An 11254-nucleotide genomic window follows, 5' to 3' on the forward strand; every position below is an offset into this window, starting at 1 on the left:
AGGTGTATTAAGAGGTTGAAGGCACAAAGGAGAAAGATACAAGCCAGTGTACTGTCCCAACAACGAATCATTCAGAAACTGTCCATATCTGGGGATGCTTTTCTGCCAAAGGCACAGGATCCCTACGCATTTCACCCAAGGGGACAGCTATGAACAAAGACTGGTACCTGAAAACACTCAAGACCACCTCATTCCTACGGCTCAGAACCATTTGTCCCAACAGTGATTTCTACTTCCAAGATGGCGGAGCCCCTTGCCATCAAGCCAAACAAGTGAAGAAATGGTTAGAAGACAACAGCATCACGCCCCTTCAATGTTGGCCTGGAAATTCACCAGATCTCAATCCCATTGAGAATGTTTGGGGTCTGATAGGACAGGAAATCAGGAAAAGTCAACCATGCAACTGAAACGAACTGGAATCAAGTGTAAAGGCTGCATGGAATAATCTAAAGGATAACTCGACCTTTCAGCACCTATTGAGTCCATGCCTGAGAAGATTAGGGAAGTCTTAAAACAAAATGAAATGCACTGCAAATACTAAGTACTACTATTATGGCTTCTGGATCATTTTGGAGTTTCTTTGATTACATGATGTTAAATAAAATATCTAAATTATGTTCACATATTTTCTTTGTAAATGGTACCTCAATCCTAAAATTCTAGGGTGATGTACAACTTTTGGCCATGTAGGTATTATAATCTATTCAGACAATGTGGATTTCACCATTATTATCAAAGAGCCCCCAGGAAAACAATCCCTTTTCTTTGTATTGTTGGGTGTTAATAAAGGCTAAATGTAGCTGTGAGCCAGGGAACCACTGTCTTACAACAGAGGAACTGTTATTCAAATGAGACTTGAGAATAACTAACTTACATTTGTCCTGCCACATGCATAACAGCCATTAGAAGCACTGCAATCCCTAATAATAGAAACTAGAATATCAAATCGCTGGCATTAACCAAAAAGGTAACATTTACCCAACAACGCACAAATGCAACACATACTTTGCAAGCCTGCCTCAAAAGCCCATAGATGCATACAGGCTGTATTAAGTTATGTACCTCCAAGCTCTATGTGTTATTGCTTTTCTTTGGTACTATGAATAATGGTTTGTTACATTTCAATTACAATTTTATCAACAACAAAAAAAAGTCCTTTAGTGAGGAGTATTGGAATATTAGTGCTCAAAGATTCAGAACACTGGCGGTGACTATAATCAAGGTAGCTTTCCTGCATAACTGCAACGTATGTGTAGTAATTATGCAATAACAATTATGCAAATACCCTGGAGAGTGTTTGCGAACACAATTACAAACTAATGGCTACACTGCAGGAGAGATTTTAGCATGTGCTTCTCACAATGGATATATACAGTTTCAGCGACTGCCTTGTTTCAAAGTGTTTAAAAAAAGTCGCAGTGTAATAAAGCTGATTTATAATAGACTAGGTACTTGGTTATTGTGACCACTTTAAATGAAATGGTATCATAATGTAAAACGTACTGCATGTTTTTTGTGGTCTGTTAGATTTATGCTGACTAACTCCAAATAACGCTTGGTACTAAAACGCATGAGGGGTGGGGATTTAATTTTCTGCCTGTCTGAATATGAATATGACTTATACTGCATATTCTCCCCCACTGGCACTTCTATGAGGCAAGTTTGTGTCATACTCCCCGTGTAAAGATGTACTAGTTCAATTGATTTAAGAGCTTGTACACCACCCACATTGAAAAGCTATTACAGTGTGTTCTTAGTTACAAAGTTAAAAGAAAACTCCTCTTCCAGCTACATAAAACTATATCAGGGTGTGTCGGGATCTGTAGACTATTAATACACAGGAGAAAATGTATATATAGTTTATCAATACATTGCTTAATGATAAATATACTGCAAGATTCAGTTTTACAGCAGCCCATAATTCTATATAAAGCATATGACTATCTCGGGCAGTACTCTAAACCACTTGAGATACAGACTAAATGTTTTCATTGTTATTGTTATTCCTTGGGCAAAATCTAAGAGTGCCCTTCACTTTGAATTAAACTAATGTGGTTGTTGTATTGTGGTTGTTTCATTTTTTGGTTTGTAGATGTTAAAGATAAAAAGCTTTGAGGTATTGGCTAACATATGCCACACTTCTCCAAAACTTGTTGTAGGTATCAGAATCCGGGGGTACTGTAATGTATATGTGCCTGTCTGTCTGTACAGAGGCTGTCAGTCAGTCTGTCTTTCTGTCTATGTCAATTTACATTTTTACATACATCAAGGATGCAGGTCATAGTGATTTGCTTTTTCGTGATAATGATAGCTTTAATTTCACATTTACAGCAGTGGTATGCCCCCCACTGTGTCTTTAAATACAAAAGTAGAGCTAGCTGCCATGCATATACTTGGTTGGGAATGTGTTATTACAGTACACGCTTTTCTTGTTTGGTGTATGTGGAGAATATATATTTATATTTATATATTTCTTCATTATAAATAAACAATTATAATAAGAACAAATATTGCAATATGTTGCATGCCAATTAATTCAGCTTGCACTTTGTTCCGAGTATTTGCCATGTAATTACATAACAGATAGTTTCTTATTGCTGAGTAGATGTAACACTTGCTAACATGTTGTTATCTAATGTTTACCATGAAAGTCCCACTGTAAACATAGAAATGTTAGTTAAGGATTTTTAAAAAATCAATTTGGCTATAGCACTTTCTTTGTTTTGATCAACGTTATCCATTACAGAATAAGCATTTTCTCAGAGGCTTACATTATTATTACCTAGCAGGAGAAAGCTATTTGGAATAAGAAAGGATCTAAAATCATGGGGCTATAATAAATTACACTTTGGTTTTTCTCTTTATAGGCAATACGAATGTGATGGGTTCTGCTTAACTGATCCTTTAAACACCAAATAAGTGTGTGCTGCCTGTGTCTTTAAAAGTTGTAAATAGCTTGTTTGAGAAAAGATTCCTTTTGCACAGTAGTTCTAGCTACTGCATAAAGAACCAATTCTTCTTAGTAAATAAAAATAGATAGGAAGAAAGTTTTTGGCAAATCCACAGGGGTAAAAAGAATGGAAAATAACTTTTTATGTTTAATAGTAGTTCCTAAGTACAATCTTCTGTGCTTGTGATTTGTTGTCAGTTTATATGTCATGTGGTGGGTATCTTATTATAAGAGACATCTTTTTGCAGTCCGCCCGCCCCTAAAAATAATTCCAGTAAATGTTAACCTAACAGTATTTACAGTAATGTGTCAATGATTGGTTATAGTAATGGGAAGGGAAGCCAAAGTGTGATGCTTTTAAAACTATCAGAAGTAAATCCTCAGTAGCTAACTGCTTCTTTTCCAATGGCACGTGTTTTCAAAGTTTATGTGATCCTCTAGTGACCTCTTGAAGTACAATGCAGGGATGTGTCAGCGGGTCAGGGGTGAGATATCTTCAAAGGGTAATAGGTAAATGTCGTTCAAATAATAGCTTTTAAAAATGCACATTTACCATAGTGTATGTATCTTTTATAATGGAAAGTGTGAGATCTTTGATGTGATTGCAATGCATATTGAATCTTATACCAGATGCAAAATCATTACTAATGTAACAAAATAAGGAGCATGAACACCTCACAGTTATTATTATTATTATTTGTTTATTTAGCAGACACCTTTATCCAAGGCGACTTACAGAGACTAGGGTGTGTGAACTATGCATCAACTGCAGAGTCACTTACAATTACGTCTCACCCGAAAGACGGCGCACAAGGAGGTTAAGTGACTTGCTCAGGGTCACACAATGAGTCAGTGGCTGAGGTGGGATTTGAACTGGGGACCTCCTGGTTACAAGCCCATTTCTTTAACCACTGGACCACACAGTTAACACCAGATATACACAGTGCAGTGAGAAATTAACACTATCTGCCTGTAAACAGTTTTGTAGTTCTATGTGAGTTGTCCCTGCCATCCATTGAAGACATGTGATTATTATTATTGTTATTTATTTTTGCTGTTGTTGTTTGCATTTTTTTTGTGGTTTTGAAGTAGAATAACCTTTTCAGGCTTGAAAAACTTTCATGTGTTAAGTACTAACCTTGTTCTGGGTGTAGATTTAATTTTTGATGCTGGTGTATGTTTTTTAGGCTTCCAAGCCCATGGCCGGGAAGCCTATCGTTGTTGTTAAGATTCTTCTTATTATTTTTATTAATATAGTCCTACCATAAGATGTAATTTTATGGTAGTAATATATTAAGGCTACAAATACAATGGTTATTAAACAAAGTAATTGTGGGAAGTAATCAAAAGTTGACATCCATTTCACCATGCCTTAAATACAGTGCCCTGAAGGTACTGATCGTGTGACACACAAAATGCTCAATGATTGAGCGACCCTACTTCAAGTTCAATAACACAATTAACCCAAAGTTTCCAGAAATGAAGCAAATTTCACGTTTTCAGCAACCTGTCTGTTGCTGTCAACTTCCTAGTACACTGGCAATTCCAGTTGCGAAAAGTTACCTGCAGTATGTAAAGACAAGGGATCATTTAGCAACTTTTGGTTTACAAAACTTAGAAAAGTATCATTACCACTTTTTGCTCTTTACAAACTAATCTGAACTCACAGACTGCAAAAAAAAAAGAGAGCAAGGAATTTCTTTTAAAGTTTGTTTATTTTTCAATTGGTTATTTTAATGTTTTCCCAGGTATAGCTGTTTCAACTGATGCTAAACCACTTGTAGAGAAAATTTAAAATAGTGAGATTGACGAAGGTGAGTTCTTTTTTCATACCCATAGACAATATATAAAAACATGTTTTCTTTCTGTCAGCTGTTGATATCCCTTTCATAGCTTTGTACTACAGTGTCACCTACAGACATAAATGTACTATGCACCTGTTTCCTCGGATCTGTCCTGAAAGAGGTCACCAAAGAGGTGAAGAGGTCACCAAACCCTTTAGCGTGGTAGTTTGAAAACTTTTTTTTTTTTGGTTTGAAGCCCAATGCAGTTTATTTTATGTGAACATTTGAATTAAACACATAGCCACCAGTTTGTCAGAAGACAACCTGTCAATGTGCTACATAACGTATATTTTTTCAGGAGAACGTGATCAAATCCAATTTTAAAAAATAAGAAAGGAAAGCTGATAGACATAGAATTGCAGGGATGATACAATTGAATTCAACCACTTAAGACCATTTTGGGAGTGCTTTAATAAGAGAGTGGGATAAACAAAAAGCCTTACAGTGCTAAAGGTATTTCATTTCTGGAGTTGACTTTGCTGTAGTTTTGCGAGAAGTGCACACAGAGGACAGGCATTGATTTTTATTTCATCAACAATGATGTGAAAATTACAGGCCTCCCTTGTAGCTAAACCCAGATGGGCCTACTTTCCAGTGGAACTGCCTGCCAGGAATCATTTGGTTTAGAACTATATTTTATGTTTTCCTTCCCTAAAGGCACCCACTCTTCTTAAACTTTTACATGACACAGTTATTAGCAGTATCCTGCTGGATCAGCACAGTGATTTCAGTCCCAACTTGCCTCAAACTACAGGATTTAGGCTTTACTGTACAGGGGGTTGGACAAAATATTTTTTTTTATAGCAAATCAATAATATGTACTGTCTTAGGTAATGGTAGCACCTTCCAACAAGCCCCTATATTATCTTTTTTTTTTCTGTCAGCTCTGAATATAATTGACTTGATAATTGTAGATGCTTAAGTCTAGTCTACAATGTGCTGTAGCTGTCCTGTTAATCAATGGTAGAATATGTAGCTTAATTAGAGCATTTTGAATTAATAAAGCCTCATTTGGCTTGTAACCAGGAGGTCCCGGGTTCAAATCCCACCTCAGCCACTGACTCATTGTGTGACCCTGAGCAAGTCACTTAACCTCCTTGTGCGCCGTCTTTCGGGTGAGACGTAGTTGTAAGTGACTCTGCAGCTGATGCATAGTTCACACACCCTAGTCTCTGTAAGTCGCCTTGGATAAAGGGGTCTGCTAAATAAACAAATAACAATATCCAGTAATAATGTCTCATTCGGTCCCTTAGTGGCTCACCTGTAGTGTGCAGGGTGAGTCATACAGTCAAGGGAAGTCACCTGTCTTCACTGGGGATTTTGCAGGGAGTATTGCATTAGCAAGCCCGCAGGCGCCCGGCCAGTCTACAGGGGCCCTGGTACACGGTGAACCGAGGACACCGTGGCCGACTTAAGCCCTCCCCACCCGGGTGACGCTCGGCCAATTGTGTGCCGCCCCTTGGGAGCTCTCGCCCACGATCAGCAGTGGAATAGCCTGGACTCAAACCGACGACCTCCAGGCTATAGGCCGCATCCTGCACTCCACGCAGAGCGCCTTTACTGGCTGCGCCACTCGGGAGCCCCCAGGCGCTGCCACTCTTGTGGGTTAAATGTCAGGGACTCCCCATCCCACTACAGTAGACCCTACAGGACAGGTGCCCGGTGAGCTCAAGCAGACACCTTCAGGGCTGGACTTTATCCTCTTGAGGCTGGTAGCTCGCCGACATCTCCTCTCAAGCTCCTGGGTGTGAAGAATCTATTGGCTTGGAAGTGGAATCAGAGGAAGCCCAGGATCTGCATTTCTTCTCCTGTTGTGGGGAATTGCTATGTTGATGGAGCATAACTGGAAATTCTAAATTGGGGAGAAAATCTGGTGTTAAATAATTGTCACTGTTACATTGCATAGTTAATAAGGTAGGAACTTTCTTATACAGGGGTAGTTCAGTCCCACCAGGTTAGTTGGAGAACATTCATATATATATATAATAAGACCAAGTCAAAAGTCAGTGTTAAGAGATAGTGTCTGTAATCAACAAATAAAGAAGCCATCAACAGTTTTATTAATAAATCGTTGCTGTGTAACTTAACCCACAGTATATAACAGGAACTCTAAATCATTTAAAAAATAATAAGAATTACTCTTAAATACATAGACGGGATCGTACAGGTGGCTAACTGCTGCCATTTTTTTGTATCTATTGTCATGCAGTAAATGGTAACTGTTAAGAGGTAAAAGTGTGGCACAAAGCAGAACGCAGAAAAGGACTTTTGTTATAGAGTTGTAATTCTCAGTTTTTCTTCATCTCCTATAGGTTTAGTGCAAATGAACACTTAGGTTAAGGACTCGCTAGAAACTGAAGTAACTCAACCAGAAAACAGTCACTTTCATTTGTCAGCTTCAGGATCCTTATTAGTAGTTGCAGCCATTTATTTAAAATTCAGTTTAAAGGGAATTCAGTTTTCGTGGATTTAGTGATAGCAGCAATTTTGCAGTTTAAGGATGCAGCCACCTTCTCTCGTGCCAGTGGAGTGTTGTGTGAAGGTCGATAAATGTGCTCATAAGGACATTCTGGTCTTTATGGTCGGAGACCTTTTAGTCAGGTGAAGGTTGTGTCTCTTGATCATTATAGCTATTATGACAAATGTATTAATCAATGTCTTTCTAAATAGAATATTTTTTAAAAACAATACATTACTTTTAAATTAGTGGCAATGTCTGTTAATTTTTTTTTTCTAGTAGTTACAACTCTCATATCTACTGAGGATTTTTTCTCATCGCTCATTAAAATGTAACGCTACAGCACCCAACAGAAAAGCTAGTTTAAATGTATTCACCACAACATATTTAGAAAATACAGTAACATAGTTTTAAAAGTTTTCAACGTGCCACTAATTTAAATTCATAACACCACACAGAGAAACTGCTTAACGTGACAATGTTTATTATAACAGTTTTGAATGAGCTCAAAAATACAACGTACAAGTAAATAAATTAATATAATTTAGTGTTTGTTTTCATTGTCCCTCCGATGTAAGTTCCATGTGGAAATAGAAAGAGCTGCAGTGTTAAATTTAAATACCCAAGTTTTCTGAATATAAAAACAGGGGTTGCTCTTCATCATTTATCGGGTATGGTCCTGATAAATACATAGCTAGCCATAATGGAGCTGGTTGTCAATCAGAATGTCACAGCTGACCTTTATTGTGCCATTCATTTGATGGGGTTGAAGCTGTCATTTTGCGCTGCCATAAAGGTACTGATGATAGGTTAACAAACTTTACAGCTGTTATAACACAGTAATCATATGTATTTTGATGATAGTTAAAAAATTACTAGATTCTTTTTAGTACTATAAAATATATTATACAAATATGGACTAGAGTTGTCCCTGAGGGGGATATACAGTAGTGTCTGACGGGATTATATTATATACCGTGGTGGACACTATATCAACACAATTGAAATATCTAGTCCATATATGTTTTGTTAAACCCTGAAAGATTTTATCTGCATTCTGTTTACAGACAGCAGCACAGAACTCTCACAAAGCGCAGTTCAGTTCTTCAGGCTTCTGGTATTTCTCCAAGTCTTTAGGCTTATGGTGTTTCTCCAAGTCTTCAGGCTTGTGGTATTTCTCAAAATTACAAATATGATACATTTTAAATGTTTTTAATGTTAAAGTTTAAACATTTAGGCAATTAAGCAGAATTGTATGTATATTATGATGTGTGTTTTTAGAATGAAACAACTAAGAAATAAAAATTAGGGTCACATAAACACTCATAAGTTTGTTTCTCATTTACTTCAAATTGTCTCCTTTCAAAAACAGGAGCTAATTAAAGACTGTAGCAAACGCTTTGAAAATGTGGCCTAATGATTCTTCTTGTTTTCTCACATCTGCATTGAACTAAACCCTTTTCTAAATCAAACCTCTTGTCTCTTTCCACAGGTGTGGCTGGTGATGTGAAGGATCCATGAAATAAAAAATAAGAAGACAATCTGCTTCATTTTGAGGCATCAGATGGTGTGACTGCACACATAACAACAATATGCACACAGTGGGAGGTTTATTGTGGGCTAGAGGAACATAACACAAATTTATTAATTTGTATGTAACTTGATTGTTTTTAATCTCTTTCTTTCATAAAACTGTATCAAAGATTTCTTAGGTGTACAGTTTTACATTATATGCCTTGCACTGTTTGTGGTTGCTCTGAGCTATAATTCTTTTGGGTAGATGATGAACTCATGTGTTAATGGTGCATGAGAGTATTAATGCAGGCTTGTACTGTTGCTTGTTTCATTCTGGGGCAGTGTATGCCGGTACCCAGCAGTTATCCACATTCTGAACACTTTTATTTGTGAAGGTAGTTCTACTGCTGTGTCAGATTTGTAGTAAGAACCTGAATTGTAATTGTAATACTCTACAGCAGAAGTGAAAACCTTTTAAAATGTGTTCTCCTGAGAGAGAACATAAATACTTACAGAAAACCAGATCTACTTTACAGTTAACAAATGCAAACTGACAGGTTACTACTAAGTTACAGCTAATGGTGAACCTTTTCAGTGATTACCATGTGCTGAATATAGAGCTTTGAGGTTCCTCTTGCTTCTGAAACAATGAGGACACATACACTAGTTTCTGTAAAGTTGCCACTTCTTTGAACAACCATAATTTTAAGATGAGGCGCAGTGTAGCTTGTGCTTACTGACTGATGTTACAGTACCCTGAGGAATACATTTATGCAAGGAAAGTGTCTCAAACAACATGACATATTACATCAAAAAAAAATTATTTCAAAAGATGCTTAAGTGCATTGATTAGTTTTTAACTACTCGTCGTCCATTGCAAAGTGTATAGCTTATTACAAATGAAACACTAATTATTTTGTGATCTAATGCTGTTCTGATTTGTACATTTGATTAAAGCCAAATGATTCTTTACAAATATTTCCTGTGCATGGCTGCTTTGCTTTTGACTATATTCAGTTAACATAATAGGTTTGATTATACATTGTCATCGGGAAATAGATTTTGTTCTTATGTGTCATGGATTTGCCTTATCTGACATTTTACTACTGGGAAACAAAACTATTTTTTTTATTATTATTATGGATTAGATGATTTGATGTAAGAGCAAATACTTGTAGTCTGTTGCTTGCAAATGAGTTGTAATTAATAGTAAATAATGCGATGGCTTATAAATGCCTTGATGCCTTCATACTATGATGTTTGTTAAAAATGAACAAAATAAGTCAAAGAATTGATTCATGCCTGAATACCTGTTATTCTGTATAATGTTAATTATTAAATGTTATGAGAACTGATTATTTGTACTTCAAAGTCTCGTTGTTTGTTAGACTGGGGAGGCAGTGAGCAGTAAAGGTTGCAATTAAAATGGTTCTGGGTTAAGCCCAAAACACACTGCCCAATGTGATCGTCACATCTCAACGGAGGAAGTCACATTTCAAAAAAATCTTTGCGAGCGGGCATCACACACTGCCTGATGAAATTGCAGGAAGGGATGCACAATTTTGAGTTTTTCCTGATGTTTGACTTGCCCATGATGCATAAAGAAGTACAGTGGCAATGGGGCGAATAGGTGAAAACATAAGGCTATGGCAGTACTAATATCTACAATCTTGGCTAGAGGCAAAGTTGGTATATGTATGTATGTAACATCATCTTTTGAAAACAAGCCCTGATACCCCTATAAGCATTGTACTTTGTAACTATTAGGCTAAATATTTACATAATATTTAAACACATGCTGCTATAACCGTGGTGTTTTACTAATTTATTAATAGCTTTATAATTAAATTATACCAAATCACATTTATTTACAATGAAGGGAAAACATTTGCTGACATTATAGACATTTGGGCAACCCAGTATGTTTTCCCTTTGTTGTAAATAAAAACGTTATTTGATATAAGTGTCTTAGAACGCCAGCCAGTCTAAGGGCCACAAGTCCAAGGGCAGTCTGAGCTTTGGCAGTCTAAGGGTCACAAGTCCAAAAGCAGTCTGAGCTGTGGCAGCCTAAGGGTCACCAGTCCAAGGGCAGTCTGATCTGTGGCAGTCTAAGGGTCACAAGTCCAAGGGCAGTCTGAGCTGTAGCAGTCCGAGCGAGGACAGGTAGAGCGAGGACCTTTTGCTTTTCCAAATATCTCCCACTGACTAGTAGAGGCCTCACTCCGACTCTTAACATTAGCTATATTTAAGTAACATTATTAAGGTGGTGTTTTAATTGGGTGATCACTGTTTTGATTAGTACCAGGTAAGTGTGGTTAAATTGAATATAGGTTGATTTGCAATTTGATTGGTTTCCACACAGCTTTTGTAGTTGTGTGATCCCATTGAAGCGCATTGAAACTATTATATTGCTTAAGTTTAGCAGCTGTTAACCAGTTCCCTTGCAAAATGAGGGTGCGAGGAGAAGCTGTTGGAGAAAATCCTTGC

General features: G+C 37.1%; 1 protein-coding gene across 9 annotated transcripts in view; it reads left to right on the forward strand.

The window, feature by feature from the left end:
• LOC117402985 (ADP-ribose glycohydrolase MACROD1-like) overlaps window positions 1-10123 on the forward strand; it is a 921538-nt gene extending 911415 nt beyond the window's left edge. For 6 of the 9 annotated variants that reach the window (XM_059024414.1, XM_059024412.1, XM_059024413.1 and 3 more), the window contains 2 exons: window positions 4699-4764; window positions 8745-10123. In XM_059024414.1, the coding sequence (XP_058880397.1) occupies window positions 4699-4745 (47 nt within the window). In that variant the 3' untranslated portion in view covers window positions 4746-4764; window positions 8745-10123. The remainder of the gene's footprint in view (window positions 1-4698; window positions 4765-8744) is intronic. The other 3 variants (XM_059024415.1, XM_034004768.3, XM_034004766.3) reach the window with 1 other exon arrangement.
• Window positions 10124-11254: the final 1131 nt, after the last annotated feature.

Source organism: Acipenser ruthenus, chromosome 5 (genome assembly GCF_902713425.1).
Source record: "Acipenser ruthenus chromosome 5, fAciRut3.2 maternal haplotype, whole genome shotgun sequence".
Lineage (NCBI taxonomy): Eukaryota > Metazoa > Chordata > Actinopteri > Acipenseriformes > Acipenseridae > Acipenser > Acipenser ruthenus.